At 44.9% G+C, this 20821-nt stretch overlaps 1 protein-coding gene across 3 annotated transcripts in view; it reads left to right on the top strand.

Moving 5' to 3' along the window:
- The first annotated feature begins 1846 nt into the window (after positions 1-1846).
- The window catches only part of LOC143322245 (cGMP-inhibited 3',5'-cyclic phosphodiesterase 3A-like), a 66256-nt gene continuing 47281 nt past the window's right edge, over positions 1847-20821 (top strand). The window contains exons 1-2 of one of the 3 annotated variants that reach the window (XM_076733305.1): positions 1847-2434; positions 2887-3485. In XM_076733305.1, coding sequence (XP_076589420.1) covers positions 2413-2434; positions 2887-3485 — 621 coding nt within the window. In that variant the 5' untranslated portion in view covers positions 1847-2412. The other 2 variants (XM_076733304.1, XM_076733307.1) reach the window with 2 other exon arrangements.

Below are 20821 nucleotides of genomic sequence, written 5' to 3'. Positions count from 1 at the left end.
AGAAAGTGATGCTTTTCATGGGGGAAATATGCAGGTTATGACGAGTTTCATTCTCCCTGTCCGCTGACAGTTTGCAGGGAAACAAGGACAGCTGCTAGCCTTCACTTTTGATGACGTGCGTTCCTCCAGATATTCCATATTTGGCTTTACTGTAGTAACTGTCCCAACATATAGCATGATCTGCATCATTTCGTATTACAGTACCACACAGATATAGTTATTTTGGACAACCTTTTGCCCGTCCAATGATGGAGCTGCCTATAAAGAGGACCAACAATGTCTCAACATGACTGCCCCACAGTATCCTATGAATGCTTCTATATCCCTATTTTCTGGCTCACTTCAACTCCTCTTCCCTTTGTGTTGCTTTTATCTTCTGATTGTAAAGATGGAATGTTTCTCTTCCCATCTCCCTCAAAATAAACCAGTTGAAGCAATCATCTCTTCAAAAGAAAAGTTACCAATGGACTCTGATAAGGTGAAAAAAACAGATGTTGTCACAAAAATCTGCCCACACTTGGAGCCGACAGCTGTCCTGTGTGATGCACTGCATTGAAAGGGCTGTCTGACACTTAGTGAGCATGTGCTGAGAGGTGATGGACAGGACCTGGCCTCCTCCTGCTCCTATCGCTCCCTGTTAGCGCTTCTCCTCCTCCCGTGCTTCCCGTTAATCACAACTGACAAGGGATACACAGGACTCCCACAGCAATAGATAGAAGGAGTCGTGCTGACCTCCCTCAGTCTCGGGGAATGAGCGCAGGTAGAGAGAGGATTGAAGGGGGACAAAAGGCCAAAGATTTCAAGAACATCAGCATCACTGTCCTGCTATGTATGCTGCTTCTCTGTTTTGAAGGCTGCAGGATTTCCATAAATTAACAAAGGACGTGCGGCTGCAAAAACAAGACCATGGCATGACAGAGCATTGTCTCCTAACACGCTCTGTCTTCATTTATATGCTGTGAGAAGACCAGATGTTGGAAAGCTTCAGGGTGAAATATACAGTATAAAACAAGGAGTGTGTGTGTGAGAGAGAGAGAGAAGAGTTGCAGAGTCGAGAAAGAGGCAGAGCTGATGACATGCACAGTATGTACGTCAGCTTCTTTGTGTGTGCATCAGCAAACATGAGTGAGATTGTGTGCTTGCTTGGGTTTAGAGGTCTGTAAATGCAAGAGGGTGCAATCCCATGAGAGCATTACATGGACATCTGAGGGAACATGTGTGCCCCCTGAACTGTGAACGCAACTACTTATGCAAATGGGAGGATCTGCATGCTGAAACATTGATGGAAACCTGTGATGCAACACATCACCAGTGACACTTAAAGTGTGATGAATATTTCAATGACCTGGGCATTGGGGGACATTAGGAGTCAAGCTGGAGGGCAACCACGGCACTGTTCTGAGAATTTGACTGCAAGACAGTTTGCATGCAGTGCTCCCATTCGTCAGCATCTAGACACTTCTCCCCAGTTAAAAATGAATTCATGTCAAGGCACTTCAAAGCCCTCAGGTTGGTTTGGTGACCTCGAATAAATATTAGGCCAAAACTGCAAATCAGAATGCAGCCATTGAGATAAAACATGGCCTGAAATGTTTGCTCCTAAATACACCATGTTTAATCCATTCAGAGAGGAGCTCACCGGGAAAATATAGGTCAACCCCATTTTATACAAAAACAGGTTTTGCTGCAGTTTAAATAACAAAGCATGAATAAATTTTTTTTATTTATTTTTGACAAAAAAATAAGGTATGCAACAAATTTTCAAAAGAAAAAAAATCCAAACGTAAGTCAGATCTAGTGAGGACAACGCCTGCTGGGCTGGCTGAGGAAAAATTTGGGGGGTTTCACTGCTGCTGCAATATCTTGCTCCCTGTGTGGAGTCGGAACTCGGGGGTGTGAATGAGCTGAGACTCACGGCTGGTTGGAGAGCTGGTGACAAACACTCCGGATTTGTCCCTGAAAACGCCGAGCAATAACCTGACGGACGGACACTCACTCACTCACTCAAAGAGCTTAAATTCCTCAGCAGCGTGTATCCTCGAAAGTAACAGGGGAGCCTCTACCGTTTCAGGAGAGAGAGGGAAGTGGCCAAACATCGGGCACAGAGAGCGCGTTTTATCGCTCAGTGTGTCCACGGAACAGGACTGATGATTTGCAAAGACTGTTGCTGCTGCTGCACGGACCGGGCCGTGGAGCCACAAAGCGAAGGGAAGGACAACAGAAGTCAAAATAGACGGCGCTCAACAAAGGAGGGCAGCGCAGGACGCGTGTGTGCAGAGAAGCAGTGCCCTAGATCTGTGTAACATCAGAGTTACTCTGTTATTCAGACTCCTTTCATGCTGTTTCGGGCAGCAGTTTCTCAACCCGCACCTGGAAAAACAAAGAGAATGTGTTCAGTGGCAGCACATCTCCATGCGTAAATGGAGACGCATCGGTGCGTATTCGCTGTACTTTCTCATTATGCGTACAATAAACGATGTTTGTTTTGTCACTAACTCATGCCCTGTCCCATGGCCACACTGGTATAGATGCATTATAGACTTCCTCATGCTTCATATCTGCCATGAGTGATGGCGATGCCTGCAGAATCTGACAGTACCGGTGCGCAAAGCAGCACTCGTGAAAAAAGCTTCAGCGCACCGGATCGCAATGGTTATGTGAAAACATGTGTCATCCCACTGTGCCGTGACCGAGATTACGAGTCGTGGGTGAGGCTAATGTTCACAAAAATATGGAGTTCCCAGAGACTCCGGAGTGCGGTGTGCGCGGGGTCGCTTTCGGTTTTTCTCGCTCTGTTGGTCAAATGCACAGACTGGAAAGCTGAAGCCAGCAGCAGCACTTACAACAGACTCTCGCGTTCATCGTCTCCCCTTCACTTCGTTTCAGGCTGCGCGGCGGAGCTGTTGCAAACTTGCTGGAGTGTGGTTTCGCCATTGTTCACCCTCGTATGTGCCTTCTTCTGGGTCGGTGTCTACTTGATCCGCTGCGGGGTCCTAATCCAGACCGCCCTCTCCCTCCTGACCTTGTGCCACCTGGGTGAAGCAGCGGCGTGGTCTCTCCTCGACGGGACAGATGAGCAGCTGTTTTCATTCACGACAGCAGCCGTGGTCGTGCTCATCTGCGTGGCCACCGGCGCACTCATGGTAGCGCGGCTGAACCAGGGCATATCTGTGATCCTTTTCATCAGCATCGTCAGGACTATCTCGCTCTTCTCGCTGCAAAAAGTACGCGCCACTTGGAGACCGTACGTAGCGTACCTGGTTGGAGTGCTGGGCATCCTGCTGGCGAGGTATGCTGACAAGCTCCTTCCCAACCAAGGGAGACACAAGGAGGGCTGCACCCCCGTGACTGGAGCCAGGGAAGAGATCCCTGTATTTAAAAGGCGCAGGAGGTCCAGTTCTGTGATAGCCTCAGACATGGCACACAGTCAGTCCAACAGTAAGTCACATCGCCGGACCTCTTTGCCATGCATCCAGAGGGACCAGGTAAGAAGTTTGTGTCCCATTCAACTTTTATATTTCTGGCTTGGTTTCTTCTTCCCGTGACGAGTTTTGTGTTTGAGGCAAAGGGGAGAAATGGGGAGCAGTGAAACGGCGATGAAATGAGGAATGTTGGCCTTTTACGACTCTGATCAGTATTTTTAGTATTATTTTACTTTATTATTATGGCTGTTAAGCAATGCATATGATTTTGAGGATTACAGTTAAAAAACATGTGCCATGTAACACACAACAACATCAATATACATTATTATATTAATATTATAATTAAATGTGTTTACATGTTATGATCCTGTTTTTGTAAGATGGATATTACAGTTTCTTTGGGTGTTCATGCCTCATTTGAATTCCTTTTTTTTTTTTTTTTTTTTTTTAATAAAACACGATCAGTTATCATTCACTTATCTTCTACTAAAATGATCAATGAAGCCAATATTTTCCACATTTTCCCCTGAAAACGTTGCACCTGTCAGACCAAGCTGATGGCATAATTCATGCAGACACAAACAGAGTAGTTGCAAGTGTAGCTCTCGCCTGTCATTTGAAAATAAAGTGCCAAATTTGGTATTTTATTGCTAAAGGGATGCTATTTTAGAAACAGCTTTTAAGTGCTGATGAGAAAGGGAAGCTGAGGATACGATGTCAGTGATTCATCTCATCCCTAATTATTTATGTCAAACATTTTCCCCAGATGATCTCTGAACCACTGCCTCAAAACTGACAAATGCATTTTTATCTGTCTGGCCTGGACTTTAATAACACTTATCGGGGCTTGCTGTCCTTAAATCCAGGGAATGTAGCAGCTCTGGCTCTTGTACCTCCTCTGATACTGATATATGTTACATGCCTGCGTTGAAGGTGATGGGACAACATATCAGCAGAGCCGTATCAGCTCCTCGGCCCTCCTTATGGAAAATCAATGAGCATGCCGAGTGTGTGAATGGGAAACAGACTTTAGGAGTGATCAAAGCTCTCGTTGTGACCTGTGAGTGCGGTTTGGTTGGGAGATGAGAGGCTGCACTGCCGGCCCGGCCACTTGAAAGATGCCCTCAGCTCTCAGGGCTAGTTAGCGTTGTAGTGTGCTTGTTTGTTTTTCTTTGTGGTCACACACACACTCACACACTCCTACACATACACAAATCAGATATGAAAAGGCTCTTAGATAGTTTTCAGTTTACACTTTATTCTGATTTAGGTTTGATGTCTCAGCTGAAGCTTATTCAAGTGTCAGTCAATATTAATTTGAGATGCAGCAGTTGCTTTGCTGCAGTAATGGAGTGAGGATGTATGTTTTTGAATGAGTGATGGGCTGGAAAATGGCTGGCTGTAGAGTTTACATTGAATAGTTACCGTGTGGCTATAAAGACACAGATGGCAGATTATTTTACACTCTGCTGTGTTTTGAAGAGCAATTATGGAAAGAGAGATTTACTTTTTCTTCATCTTAGCTTTATGCCGTCCGTCAGTGATCATACAGAAAAAAAACAAGATGGAATTTCTTGTTTTTAGGTGAAAAAGCAAAACCACAACTTTTAATCAAATTTTTTTTCCACTTCCCATCGTAGTGTTTTCATTATGGTAACAGTGAACGTAGGTATCAGACAGCCAAGCTGTAATAAACTCCCCTCTTTTCAGTTGCAGCAATGTACAATTTCAAAGACACCAATTACGTAAAAAACAAAAGAGGATGGATACCATTACAGTTGGATTCAGACTCCATTAATTTAAGAGATTCAAGATGGGGTTACTTAGAGAACAATAAAAACAGCCCAAAAAATCAAGACATTAGTCGTAAACAGCTCTCACTGATGCAATTGTGGCAATTAACACGTTTTTGTCTGCTTGTGATTTTTTTCGTCCTCCTCGGAGCAGTGTCCCATTAAAAGCTGAGCAGGATGGAACTGCCAGACAAACAAAGTGGGCAATAACATGCAAAGATGCAAACTTTTACAACATCACTGACTCTCCTCTGCTCTGTCACCTCAGTCCGGCTGGAGCCCTCTGCTGAGAGATGACCTCTATTGCATGCTTTCATTGTGGGACATAAAGACAGCAGTGCTCGGACTGCTCCTGATAGTATGTAAAAGTTAAGGATGTGGTTGTTTTCTGTAATCTTCTGAGTGTTGTACCGTTTGCTCTCATCTCCGGCGGTGGTGCTAAGCAGTTGACCAGTCGTGGCCTGCCTGTAATTGAGACACACATGGCGTGCATATGCTGTCTTAACCGTGTCTTGTCTGTGTGGTCTGTAATGTGTAAACAAGCCATGCTGACCCACGCTAGTCATCACCTCGCTCACATGGGGCTCTGGCCTCCCTGAGGGGGGTCAGACGCACGTTTGGGGGCCACAATGCAACCACCACATGGTGACGGAAACAGCAGAGATGCCAGACTTGCTCTGCCCGGAGGGGAAAATATAGGCTAACTGCATGTCAGCAACATGGCCGCAGGTTTCCAGGTAGAGCTTCTCAGTTAGACGATCCAAAGAGGATGACTTATGTTTTAGCAGCTCTGCCCTTTTGCTGTGTTCAGTAGAGTTATGATGGTTTAAAGAAGCGGAAAGAGCGTCATGACAGGGCGTAGATCTGCGCTCTGTTGACGTGAACATGTTTGCATCAGTGCTGCGCGTCTGAAGTGTCTGAAGAAGAGCGTGAGGTTGGATGAAGGATTACAGTTGATACTTAACTTTGCTTTTCTCAGGAAGCTTCTCCCACAGACCTTCGAGTCTTATATAAAGGCCCTTCAGATTGATAGTCACTGTGTAAAAACTGTTTATCCAGAAAATAAATGGAGCAAAGAGGAATCCCTCTGTCTCTTCTTCCTCACAGGCCTTAAAGCTGCCATGTTGCCCTCCGCCAGCCTGCCAGAGCCAGGCTCCGAGGCAATGCTTCAGTCTGCACAAGTGTACATTTGATAAACAGTCGTTTTCCCTCCTTTTTGATCACAAATTGGCTGCCAGCATCTATCAGCTCACTAAGTAGGTGCATTTCACAACGCTGGGGTCGTCCTTGCCATCATCAGCGTAATAAAAGAAAGTCATTATCAGCTGATCTGATAGCGGTTAGCGGGGGCCTCCGCGGGATACTTCTTCTTCTTGGGTTAATGCAAAATGACAGGCCGGTCTTCTGTATTTCAGCGGGGGATATTGAACTGGAGGAAGAGGTGTGGACTCGTGGTGTGGATCGCTTTTCACAGCGTGTAAGGAAATTTGAGTCCAAGGCTATCCTGCTGCAGACATCAGCGCTGTCACAGAACTTTCCCTCCTCACAGGAAAGCAGTCGGCCATGTTGCCAGCGCACATTGAGCGTTTTCAACTGAACCCACCTGAGCTGCAGATTCGGAGCAGAGCTGCTCGGCCGGGAAGGCGGAGCGGACGTTACTTTTTAAATGATTCAATTTACGAGGCGTTGGAAGCCACTCCCTTTTCTGTCAGTGACTCCACCCCTCGTCGCAGCGCTCTGCTCTCTGTCCTCTCACTGACACCAGCACAAATATTATCCCAACCAGAGGAGGAAATTCTTTCTTAACTTGGATGATAAAGATATTCTTGAAATCTATGGTAATGACTTCCTGTGGAATGGGTTCCAAACATAATTACTGTTGCTGTTGTAAATGTTTCCTGTTACTCTATTTTTGCTGCACCGTCCGTAATTGAATTGTGTTTTGGATGGAGGAGGCTGTTGATAGCCTGTAGGGCAGTGATTTACCACTGGGCCACTCTGCACTCTCATCCCAAACAGCTTGTTTGTATTCTAAACACATAGCCTCTTGGGATATGATGTTTTTTACTTTTTTCATTTTGGACTGGACTCTCTGGGTTGAAACGCTCTTATTGAAAGCCTTCCTCTGCGTTTGGAGAGGAAGCTGATATCAGCATGGGGTTGTGTGTCTTGTGATTGGGCGATCCACTTCACACTTTCAATCCCCATTCAGTCCCAGTGTATTAGCTGCGCTGTGCATGTGTGAGGAGGCAAGGGGTGGAGGAATTGGGGTAGGAATGAAAGTAGGTCATTCGAGGTTTTGTTTAGTCGCCAGGCAAAACAGCAGGCTTACTCTTACCCCCCTGAATGGTGGAAGAGTTTTGGGTTTGACTGATGCAGTTTAGCAACTTTAAGCATGCTTGTGCTCCACAGTTGTACTGTTGGCCACCTTTTTTTTTTTTGTCTCGCCAAACAGACAAGTTCTGGGCTGTGATGTCCAGCTCCTACCTGTTTAAAGGATTGTTTGGGTTTATTGCAACCTGGGTCTTATTTTCATAATAATTTCAGTCTGTTATACTTACACTGTACCATAAGACATGGTAACATGGTCAAACAGTTGGAGAGGTTGCACACAAACCAGCAGTTTAGCCACATTATCTAAATCAGCTTGTGAAAGTGAGCGCACCTGAGATGCTGGTTATAATGCCTCATTGCACTGGAAAACCATGGCGTCATCTGGAAACTGTGATGAATCTAAACAACCGAGGGAAATTAAGTGTCTTGCAGACAGATGAAAAGTTTAATACACCTCTCCTGTCTGCACACAAGCTACAGTTGATTGGCTTAACTTAGCATAAGGACTGGAACGGGGAGTAATAGCAAGCCTGGCTCTGTTCTGAATTTGTAAAAATCTGCTGCATTATAACCTATAACGTTGTTAAATGGTGAAATCTAGAGGTGCTGGTAAGCCAGGCTAGCTGTTTTTCCCTGCTTCTGGTCTTTATTGCTAACATAAGATAGTCAGGTGCTAGCTCTCGCATTTATAGCATTTAACTCTCAACAAAAAAAGTGAATAAAAGTCAGACCTGAACCTGTATTATCATCTAACCGCCTGCTTATTCCTCCATCTGAACTCATTTTAGTGATGTTTCAGCTCTTCTACATCTCAGCAGCTGAGAACAGTGTTGTTATTACAGATAGCAAAGATGGCCAAAACTATGAAGTAAGACCCAAGCTGTAATAAAGCAGAATTATCCTTTCGACTTTACATTACATGGCTTACCCATCTGTGTCCAATTCTTTCATTGCCTTCATTTACAGCGACAGAAGTAGCTCATATCCTGGTTCTTGCCCCGCGTCTCTGATCACCTAAGCCAACCAAACCAGAAGTCCAGAACTAAGCTGAGCACCCCTCTTCCCTCCACCCCTGGCACTGCCAGGATCTGGCTCCCTACTGATTACCATGGAAATTATGGAAGGACGTCTGTGTGAGCATGTGTGTGCATGTAAGTGAGAGAGAGTGTGTGTGTGTGCGTGCGTGTGTGTGTGTGCGTGCGTGTGCTGCCAGCAGCTTGATGGCTGCCAGCTGCTGCAGGCTGAGAGGTTGAATCCGCTCGGAGAAACACGGAGGGCCTCAAACCACAGACACAACCCAATGCAGCTGGAACTGCTAGACAGGCACAGGCCTCCAGTCCTGACACACGGCACACATATTAACACCTCCCGATCCTAATAACGGCCCCACATTTGAATAGAATAGCCGAATCTGAAGCAGGTTGTGGATTTTTTTGCGTGTGTTGAAGGGTCGATTACATGCCGTACTTTCGTCTTCTGCTGTCTGTTCTAGAATAAGGCAATTATGTCACTCAAGTTTTCTGTGTTACCATAAGAGGCCGACTATTTCAGTGATGGAGGTGAACAGAATGTTCCTGGCACAAATGTGTGTATGCGTACAGTATGTGGGTGTGTGTGCTTGTGCGTGAGTGTGTTTGTATGTGTGAGGCAAAGATAGAGAGAGTGTGTGTGAAGACGTGATGCACTTGCATAGGGTTAACTGCAATCACAGTTTTATCAAATAAGTTTAAAAATGAGTAATAATGTTCAGCACTCTGATGGGAATAGCTGATAGGACCCATGTGCAGACAGAAGGCATTAGAAAACATTGTTTTCTACCAAACCCTCCTTTTATTTAGCAAAAATAGAAATATCTCATCAACGAATGACTCATGAATACCAAAAAAAACATTCCCATCTTTATGTGTGAAACATAAACCTTGTGCGTGCGATGCTGAAGCAATGTTGTTGCTCTTTCGAGGATGAGCAGGTTAATAGGTGCCAGAACGTATCCGGTACGCCATCACTTTGGGGAACTGAACGCAACACATTTGGCTTTCATCTCTATTTATCCTCTTGAAGGGCCTTTTCAATCACACGAGGAGCCCACCTTTAAGACAGTGATCCCTTACATGAGGGGACATTCCTGTGCTTGCCCCAGTGCTAAATGGACTGGAATGTGCAGGTTGTGCAGACCCTGAAGGACAGGCCTGTGGGCCCGTTCACCGAGCCCTCCCCTTCCCGGCCCTCCTCTCCCCGCACACCCTGACCTGAGCCAACACCACCATCCTGGGCTGTCACCAGGTGTGCAGCTGGCCTCTGCCGAATGAATAGACACTCTCACATCGCCCCGGGAAGTGTGTGCTCGGGTGTGTATGTGTGCATGTTTGTGAGAGGGAGGTGGAAGCAGAGAGAGGGGGGAGAGCGCTCTTGGACGTAAATAGCTGCAGTCAGTAAAATGTGTGAAAAACAAATGGAAGAAACAACTGTTCATTTCCCCTCGCAGAGTGTGCACGTGCACATCTGGGACAGCGGTGTCCCAAAAATTGATCTCATGGCCTTTGATTGGTGTTCGGGTTCAGAGAGGAAGTGCAGCTAATCCCTCAGGTCCAGTCTGGCCATTGTGTCTCCACTAGAAACAGACCAGGCCACAGTCCCTGCTGCTGCTGCTGCTGCTGCTGCTGCTGCTGCTGCTGCTGCCATGATTCATTTAACAAGCAGGAACATTTTGAACCTTCTGACTGGGGCTGTCCAATAAATCCAAACATGGTCAGCTATTAATTGATTATATATTTCACGAGCATGACAAGGAAGGCTGTTTTCACTGATGGATGGGTGTATTTAGTAATCCACTGCCTGGCTACAATTGGACAGGCTATTGCATATATTTTATTTGATTCAAATTGTTCATGCAGCATACATTTTCCTCTAAACATTACAACCTCTCCTTTTCACCACAGGGCTGTTGCACGTTATTTCCAAAATACCAGTGGTGGAAGAAGTGTTCCGATCCTTTACTTAGGTAAAAGTAGCATTACAACAGTTTATTAGCTGAAAATGCTCCATTACAAGTAAAAGCCATGCATTAAAAAAAAGTTTTATCAGCAAATTGTACACACATTATCAAAAATAACGGGATTTGTTAGGCAGCAGACTGCCACTAGTGAGAGTTACATAGTGTGTATGTACACATTATTGTATGAAAGGAGTATTATTAGTGATTTTTAGTCATTTAAGAGGCATTTGAATTTTATATCTCGTTGAAGCCAAGCAAATCTTTACAACCTCTTAACACGCTGACTGAGTTTAATCTGTCAATGCATTATATTTCACAAAATGATCTTATAAAATCTTGATCTGCAAAGTAACCAGGGGCTGTCAATTAAATGTAGTGGAGTAAAAAGTACAATATTTCCCTCTGTCAGCAGCCTGCATGTCTGTCTAGCTCCACGGCGTGGTACGAGGAAACGTGTTATTGTAACCTCTGCCTGGCGAGCCCCCCCCCCAGCCCGTCGAGCCCGCTGCCTCACTGGCTCGCCATGAGCCTGTCTGTCCCTGCAGCCAACAAGGCTTCTGCTGTTCCCTGCTCAATGCCATGTTTTACTCTCTAAATATGTTAGAGAAAAAAAAAAAAACTGTCTGTACATCTGTCTGTCAGTCAGGCTGTTTCACCCTTTTCTGGGGCAGAAGTCTCAGGTTTGGGTTAAGGACTGTTTTCATGGAGTCACTTTCAATTAGTCAGATATTAAAAGTGCAATGCATAGCCGCCGTGCTGCGCTGAATTTGCATCATGGCTCACAGCGCCTGCGTAATTTTGAATTTTATGGACACGCCGTTTATGAACAAATACCAGCGTTGAAATGCTGGTTATGATGCTCAGTTTAACAGCGTGGAGACATTTATGGACCACTTCGGTCACATTTCTGAATCCACTCTGCAAACACAAACCGCTAATGGTCAGCTCAAGGAAATGAGTTATTTTTATTAATTAAAAATAGCAATAAATGGGGAAAGAAGTCCAAATTGAAAAAGAGCTGTTTTTTTTTTAGAAACATATTTGCTCTCTGATTTTAGTATTTCCTCTTTGTGTGTGTGTGTGTGTGTGTGTGTGTGTGTATGTGTGTATGTGTGTGCATTATCACTTATTAATGTGGAACACCAGAAAAAGTTTACAGAAACTTTTGTTTCTCTATTTAATGTGTTAAGCTCAATAAATATTTCATTTCATTTTTAAAGTGAATGTCGTCTCAAGTTAACATTCACTTGTGAGGTACATGGTGAGGACAAGGCATCCAGAAGGGCACGGAGGTATTCCCAAACTGGGAAAGTTCAACCACACTGTATTATTCAGGTCAAAACTGTGAGTCTCTGCTCATCTGTTAGAGAGCTGGTGAGCAAAGGTTGGAGCTGTGGCTTGTCCTCGGTCTGTTTTTCCCAAATCTCTGCTCAGACCCTCAGATTGTTGTCCGTGAGGAGAATGGTCAAGTGGTGATCCCCTCCAGAGCATCTTTCCTATGCACTGTAGCCTCCTGCTAACACACACACACACACACACACACAGTCCAGCAGACTGGCAAGGCAAGATCTCATTGATTTGTTGCTGCTATGCTCTGCATTACCCGGAGACACTAAACGATGTCAGGGCTGACGTGTTCTTGTGTAGGTGACATCCGTTTATACTCGGCCACAATTGATGGCTCTGAACAGCAGACTCTTCCGTGCATGTGTGTGTATGTGTGGCCAGACAGTTTCCTGTGTCGTGCTGATAGTGGGCTGTTGGTTCCAAGCACCCGTTCCTGCCCAAGATAGACAAGCTCACCAGCTAACTGCTTTACGGAGCGCAAGCCAACCCTGGTGCACGGACGCTGGTCCAGGTCACGTTTTCGCCTGGAAAAACAAGAAGTGAGAAAAGACATGCCATGACAACATGTGAGCCTCGTCGATAAGATGCATGGCATTGTTTCAGAAAACTCCAAATGAATCCCCGTCCGCTGTCCGTCTTCCACCCAGATAACACGTAGCCACATGCTCTGTGTAAAGAGAGGGTGAAAATTGGAAATGGGATGCACAACAATGTGACTGAGGTTAGAATAGGCCTACTGAGCCTTTTTCTTTTTTAATAGTTATGTGCCTTGGGCTGCCTCAGGTTTCTCTCTCCATAATGTTTTCCATTAGCTGCTGTTCCATTCATGCTCTTGCCGATCTCTGCGTTGTCTCCTGCGGGACTGGACAGCTTAAATGAAATCTCTATACCTACTGTAGCAGACACCGAACCTCTTCTCTCAGTTTTTTTTTTTTTTATTATTATTCTGATCTGTCCTCCCCGTTGACAGCGGAAAGAGTTTAATGTCAGGTCTTTAGGCATGAGGCAGGATAGCAGCCTCAGATCCTGGATCACAGTGATGCCTGTGAGACCACAATGCAGATTTGGTCTTTTATAAGGCACTGCTACCAGCATTGACCATCTGCACCTTTCTCTTACGTCGCTCCTTTTTGAGCTAATGTGAGATTGTGTGTTGATCTTTTTTTATCATCAATAATCAACCCTTCACCTTGTGTCTCGCCGCCATGGTCAGACCCTCTTCAGTGTTAAGATTTCTGAATTGTGCGAGGTTTGGCAGGTGATTCATCAAGGTTTTTGGAGAGAGCCTTTCCATTATAAGGACGAGGAATGGCATGTGGCGGTTTTGGCAAAGCTCCACAAACTGGAGAGGCAGAAGGACTTTTGACGTCATCGGGAAACGTGACCCACTTCTCAAGAGGCGAGGAGCCTTGGGCTGGTGGAGCAGATGTTGCACAGATGAGCCTGCATGCACGCACACACACACACAGACACGCACACACCTACCCTGCATGCACACTTTCTGCTCTGCCTTTATTTTCCATTAAAATACCCACAGAAAGAGAATCAGTGGCACAGGAACTTTAGCTGGGTCTCATTTGGGTTTGCGGTTGTGCACAGGCGTGAACCGAGGTACAGCGTGACAAAAGGGACGATGTTAGTGGGTCATTCAGGTCATGTCTGCTGGGTTTTTCTCCCAGCAGGTCTGAGGAGGGTAGAAAGGCACCTGAAGCAGCTTCTGCAGCATGCCTTTCAGCTGTTATGTAAGGTGGATGTAGGGAAGATGAAATGATGTTGGACCCCAGAGAACCACTAGTTCAGTTCTCTGCTGGCTCCATCCTGCCCATCAGCCAGGGGCAATCTCCTCCTCCTCCTCCTCCTCTCTGCCATCGCTCTGACGCTTTCAGACATTACATAAAGCCTTTCTTTATGGTCTGTCAGTTAGTTAGACGTGTTACAGCGCAGTAGGCTCTCTGCACCTTTTATTGAAGATGTAAAGGTGCCTTTTGTTGCGCTTGTTCCAGGAGATTGGGTAGATCGCACAGCTCCGAGCTGATTCCACCTGAACCACCACAACATGCAAAGCAAAGCTTCTACTTTTCTGTTCTCTTAAATTTAAAGCAGCTACAAGGTGTCACTTGTACGAATATATTCAATTGTCACTTGACTGCAGTTCCCTTCAGTTCCCCTCTGTGGGGTGTTTTGGCATCTTTCACCTGACGGTGTTGGTTTTACAGGCCTCCTCTTTACTGTTTTGGTTCAGTGGAAATGTCGTTGCTGTACACTACCAGCTCAGCACCAAACGGTTGACAGACAAAGTTAGCTACTGGTGAACACAGTGGAGCATTTAGCAGTGAAAGTGACAGAATATGTATATTGTGAGTTTGGCAGATCAACTTAAAGGACCAGTGTGTGGGCTTTAGTGGCATCTAGTGGTTGCAGATTACAATCAGCTGATCACCCTTCACCTCACCCTCTCACTCCAAACAGGTAGGAGAACGTAAGGTCACCATTAAACAGCAAAAAATGCCTCTAGAGCCAGTGTCTGTTCTGGGCTACTATAGAAACATGGCGATGCAACATGGTGGACTCTGTGGAAGAGGAGCTACTCTCTCTGAAAAAACATAATGAAAACATAATCATGAATATTATATTCCATTTCGGCCAGTCGATGCCCCTGAATCCTCCATACTGGACGTCAGTGTTGTGTTTACAGATTGTTTCTGCTGCCCCAAGTGGCCAAAACATCAGTTAATGCAGGTTTAGAAAAAAGTCTTTTTCTGCTTTATTCTTATTTCTCTGCTTTCCCATTAGTTTTTTTTTTTTGTTAGTTCATTGGTTTTTCATGTGCCACCATCTGAATCTGAACTCAGTACCCTGTGGGAGATGATAATGTTTCATCTAATCTGATTTCCCCCCTAAACCTGATACACACATCACGATTTGTGGTGTAACCGATCTTCTACATAATTTGTGGTAATGAGGGGGAAAAAAACTCCGGCATTTCACAAATTTCAGTTGATTAAATCAAATCATGGATACAGTATGTTCACAATGCTTGCAGCAATTCTTTGTTGGACGCAGTCGTGGGCAGAACAATCTGAGAGTTCATGTGATTTTTCTATGAACATCACAGGTTCGACTTGTTCCTCATGTAAACACATTTCACCTCATGCACTTCCGTTGTCCGTTAAGTCTTTCTTTGCCTCATTTGCGCCACTTTTGATGGATATTTTTTTCATTTCATCTATGTTACATTTAAGTTTCTGTGTCCCTAACGGGGTCAGAGCATTTCTCCATTTCAAAAAATTGCATCGCTGCACCACCTGCCAAGCCGCAGCTGGCAGGCCCTTCCCGATTTCTGAGAAAAATCCGCAGAATATCCCAGATCTATGGAAAAGGGAAACATCAGCACCTATTGATCTCAATCACAAGCTTGGCTGTGTGCTATTTATATGCTGATATTGTTTAGCTTTTAATCTAGCTCCGTTTTGGCAGCCGTGTCCTCTTCATTTGTTGTTTTTTCCCCGGGGACGAGTCAGAGGCTATATCATTTCAGGCAGATGTTTGGTCGGGCCCCTTTCTTTCTGTGTGTTTGGAATTCAAAGTCCGGGAAAACAAAATGGTGGCTCCTCCAGTGAGAGGCTGCTCGCACTGTCTGCGATGAGCTCATTATTTCTGAAATGTCAGTGGTAATGAAGATTGGTCACCTTCAAGAAGCGACTCAATTTATTGTGACTGAGGTCTTTACGTTTCTCGTCACGCTCAGCTCAGCACAGTTGTATACTCGCTGAGAGCGGACCCGACAAGATTACATGCTTATGGAGATTATTCCTGCTTCATTTCATGTGCTGATATTGTTGCGTGACGGCAGGAATTTCACTTGGATGTCGAAGGAAGCGCAAACAAACAACATTCATGAAACACACTTGCGCATGCACACACCTGTGTAGAAGCGGGGCCTGCAGTGTTGCCACAGATGTAATAAGCACTCATTCATTTCTGTGTTGGCAGAGTGGTAAGATTGATTCAGGGCCCGGTAGATGAAAAGGTCAGTGGGCTTGTTTTGAGTGAGTGTAAGATTTCCATCATCACGCCGCACGCTCTACCAGGCCCAGTCCAAACTATACAAACAGTGTCTCTGAAGCCCCTGACAGCCTCGATTCTGCCATTAAGTCAATAATCTGCCCTCTCTCTCTCCTTCTCCTTCCCCCCTCACGACTGGCCTGCTGTTAGTTTACGTACTTCCCTTTTTACTTCCCCTCAACAACGCTTGTCCGAGCAGCAGCATAACTTTCCCCCTTATGTGTTTCCCTTTCTCCCACCGTGCCATTTTCCACAATTCTGCCACATTTTCTCCCTTCCCCACTTCTCGCCCAGCACCTTTCATTGTTTCCAGACAGTGGTGAAACATAGTGAGGGAAATGTGTGGAACATTAGAGTCTGTTTGCACGGAGAAAGACAGGGACACACACACACACACACACACACACACACACACACACACACATAGAGGAGGAATTGTTCCAGGAAAGTGGCATCTGTGCAGCCCATTAGACAGAGATTCAGTGGACCTGTGCGGGCCTTTTACATATGGTGGTCAGCTGCTGGAAAGGAACTGGAACCAGGGGTCACATCTGAGAGAAAACATTAGGGGAGATGATGCATGTTGAACACACACACACACACACACACACACACACACACACTCTTCAAAGCCTTGTAGTGCCCTTCGCCGCTGCCCCGGTAGCGTTGCTCTGGCCAAGTCGTTCATATCCGCTGGGCCCGGCTGCAGGTCGGAGCACACAGCCACCCTGTGGGCTGCAATTAAACCCTCACTCACACATTTGGAGAAATTCTAACACTCAGCTCCTCCTGTGTCACTCCTTGACTCGTAATCCCTGAAAAGGTTTGACATTTGTTCTCAGGAAGTCTGAGGCACAAGGAGGTGGGAGAGAGTGAACTCCGAGGTCTCTCATCAGTAGAAACACAGTTGCTGTTGCGGGGAAAGTCCACGCTGCCGCAGTGACTGCTGAAACGGCCCGCTGGAGTTCAGGTCCGTGTCCTTGACTTCAACAAGAGAAGTTCAGCAAGTGAGGAAGAAAGGAGAGGAGTGGGAGAGTGAGGGAGTGTTTTGCAAAGGTTTTAGGGAAGTAAAGTCAGGAGGAGGCAGCTGTGATTCATTAGTATATTAGTGTTGCCAGGTCTGAGTTGACTGGACCACGTATGGACCCAGTCCAGACCAGGCTGGGATACTTCCTACTGGGCCAACTGTTCTGCCTCCGTATCTTTCAACTTTTCTCAGTGTGTGTACAGACATTCCTGTTAAATGTGTAATGGCTAAAGCATGACTGTGTTGCGCTGACTTTATGGCTCTAAGTTGAGTTTTCTTCTTTCCAAAATCCTCAAAAAAAATCCTAAACTTTATTAGAATGAATTTTGAATTTTGAATGTTAAAATTATGAAGAAAAACGGATAGCAAAATCACGATGATCCTTATCTGAAGCTGCCTTGTGTTTTATGGATATTTCATCAGATGTTTTATCTAAATCATGTGTTACTGCACAGGCAACCGGTGAACATGAGGAGGCTTTTTGTCACTGGCTCAGCTTTGTTTAGGTGATCTGATGTGGTGTCGTGAGTAAAAAAAAAAAAAAAAGTTTTGTGAGGAGTTGCTCGTGGTGATTCTCCGTTATTGAGCTGAGCAGATGTTTGGCTCTTTCCTGCATTGGTTAATCATGATAGTAATAATATCATTATGCCATCAGTTATTAGTGTACTTCAGGAAGTACTTCTCTTAAACCATTGACCCGTAACAGGCCATGTGCTGTAATATTACACTTTTCTGTGCAGTTTTTATGCATCAAGGAGAAACTCAGGCTACATTCACACTGCAAGTCTCAGTGCCCAATTCAGATTTACTGCTCCAGTCTGATCTTTTTTGTTTGGCTGTTCACATTGTTTTTCAGATGTAGCCAATGTCAGATTCCAGTGTGAGCTGGTTACAGTCCTCAACTGACTCAAATGGGCAAACGAGCAATAACACATCATTTGATGTCACATGTAGCACGCTGCCGTTTGGATGTAAACACAGAGTCCACCGAAGTCAGCGTTTACGGTTTCATTTATTAGCTGATGTTCAGTGGAAGCTGGCGAATTTGGGAGCAGATGATGGCGAGGATGAGGAGAGAGAGAGCCAAATTTTTAACTAGCTTTTTGTGGAGCAATGGCTGTTACTTCTGTGTGGAGGTGTGTGTAAATCAAAGCCAGGAGTGGTGGGAGTTCAGACGAGTGAGTGACGTAAAAGTCTGTTCAGACTGAGGTCACATTGCAGAAAACCAGACCTGTGTCTGATTAAGGACCACGTGTGAAAGTGGCTGAAATCAGAATTGAAAAGATTAAACTCCATGTGATTTGTTTTGTTCATACTGTCATGAAAAAAACAAGCACCCAGTATGAGCAAGCGTCTGATTTTAGCCACTTGTGCCTGCAGTCTGAAGGCTGTCTCATATTATTCTTATTAAATCATCTGAAAAATTGAGTGTCCAGAGACGGATGTTCAAGCTAAAGGCCCCTGATTAAAAGCTTGTAAACATATCTTCACATGTGGTTAAGTCACATAAGGTGGCTATAGTAGTTCAAGTACCTTAAATCATTTTACAGCCATGAAATTAGAGTAGATTTCCCATTTAACTTAATATGCTACATTTATAAATGCAGTTGAAAGCAATATGATTATACGCAATTTGATTATACTTTTCAGAAGTCAGTAGTAAATTACGTTTGCAAAGTAACTCAATCACCCTGTTTCTGATCGTGTTTGGGAAGCCTCCCGTGTTTTAAAAAGTTACTTATTGTCAGGTAATGCTATTAGAGCAAAGTTTCAAAGAAAACCCTTCCTTCTGGGTGGCATGCTGTCGCTCGCCGCGATGTTACGAGCGGCTCGGCCCTCCGGGAAGATCCTGCTCACGTTGTTTGAATACGTGTTGTGTCAGAGCACCTGGCCAGAGCCTCGGGCGGCGGATGTGGCCGTGCATGCTGCATGAATACGAGACTCATTAAGTTCACTCACTGGCCTGCCAGGTGGACTGCAGCTTGTTTCAGCACATACACGCACGCACATGGCGCACACACGATCGCACTGTGATGCATGAATGTACACATGTGCGCTTGCTAATAGGTGCGCAAATAAGACACGTTCACACACTTTGCAGGGACCGACAGCAGGAGGGAGGGAGAGCTATTGGCCTTATAAGCCTCTAATCAGATCAGCTCAGATATGGTATCATTGTAACCAAATTAGTGATGATGCAGAGTATAGTATATCAGGTTTTGGCCAGAGCTCAGTCACATTTGTGGCAGAGAAGTGACATGGAGCACTTGTTCCAAATGCAATAACTGAACTTGCGTCATGCACATTAAGGACAGTTGCAAATGCAGATACTGCAGAGGATGATAGACTGATGCTGGATGAAGCTCGCACATGTAACGCCGTGCACGAACAGAGGGAGACAGACGCTTCTGACTGGAGCTGCCAGAGTCACTCAGCTGCAGTTACAGTGTGTCTTTTGATCAGTGCCAATCTGTCTCTCTCACATATATTTATAACTCAGAATGTTTGATGTGTTCGTTCATGAAGTGAAGCTCATAGCCGGAGTAGCACTGCTCATAATTTTAGCTCATTGTTTTTAGCTTACTGTTTAAAAAATGGGAATATTTTTCTAGTTATTGTGAATGCTATACTTGAAATTTGATCTGATATCAAGAATACCATGATGAACACAAGCATTAATTTTTTTTAGACTATTTTCTCCTATTTACAGTGAATGTGGTGAAAATTAACAGCTTATTTGCAGCTTCTCTTGATTTTTCACCCCACCCTCTGTGGCCTGAAGGTATCGTGAGCTATACTCTTTGGAAGAAGCCCTCATGTGCTGTCAACTATAGCAAACGGTGACTTTTTTGCAGCAGTGCGCCAAGATGTGAAACGTTGGTGAAAATTGGCTTGAACCTATTTGCTGCTTTCAAAAAAATTGGGTAACTGCAAAAAACGAGCCATAAGCTCTTCTCAGACATGCACCTTGTTATGTGATGTGACGGCGGTGTCGGACTCACTTTTACATGAAAGTTATGACAGCAGTCTTACTGAATTGAACCTTGTGATGTTTTTGCAAAAAATTAAACCTGACACTGAGGTGGCTGAGGTTAAATACACATCTTGTTCACCTTATGAAGAGCACCGTAATGCACTGGTGATTTCCTGTTGAAGCTAATATATTAATATTTAACAGATTTAGAATAAGAAGATGTACTTTATTAGGAAATTCACCATTGAGAAGCTGGGCTGAGCATCGCACACCATGACGATCATTGAATGAGGCCTCGGCAGCAGAATAAGTTATAAATCCACCCCTTTGTCCTTCATATCATCACTTTTCAACTCACTGCTATTCTCCAGCAGTGGTGCTCTCTCTCTTATCTACCCAATATATCACACAGGCATCGTGACTCTTTGTCTAACAGGCCTGTCATGTCTCAATGAACCCTTCGTGGAACATTGACATAAGGGATCCTTATGTCTGAATGACAAAAAGCCAGGAAATGGTGCAAAAGTATTTCATGTCCAAACAGATGTGTGCATAGCCTTATGTGTGCCAAGATATGGTTTTTGTGCACTGTGTGTCAGAAAGCATAATTTTCTTTGACACCAGGAGACACTTTGGGTGAAAACACAGTAAATATGATCACAGCTGAAGGAGCCAGTCTTGGCTTTCTGAGTTCTGGTGACTCTCACCGTCTGGACTCACCTCATGGCCTTTGTGGTGGGAATGTGTGCGGCCTCAGCAGTGGAGTCTGGATCACATGCTTGTCTCGGCATAGTCTTCTCTGATAGGCCCACGGTTCTTAATTACCAGAGTGACTGTTTATCCACACTGTTTGCCTGGATC

The sequence above is a fragment of the Chaetodon auriga genome, chromosome 6 (genome assembly GCF_051107435.1).
Source record: "Chaetodon auriga isolate fChaAug3 chromosome 6, fChaAug3.hap1, whole genome shotgun sequence".
Classification (NCBI taxonomy): Eukaryota; Metazoa; Chordata; class Actinopteri; order Chaetodontiformes; family Chaetodontidae; genus Chaetodon; species Chaetodon auriga.
This window is presented reverse-complemented; position numbering and strand designations above follow the sequence as displayed.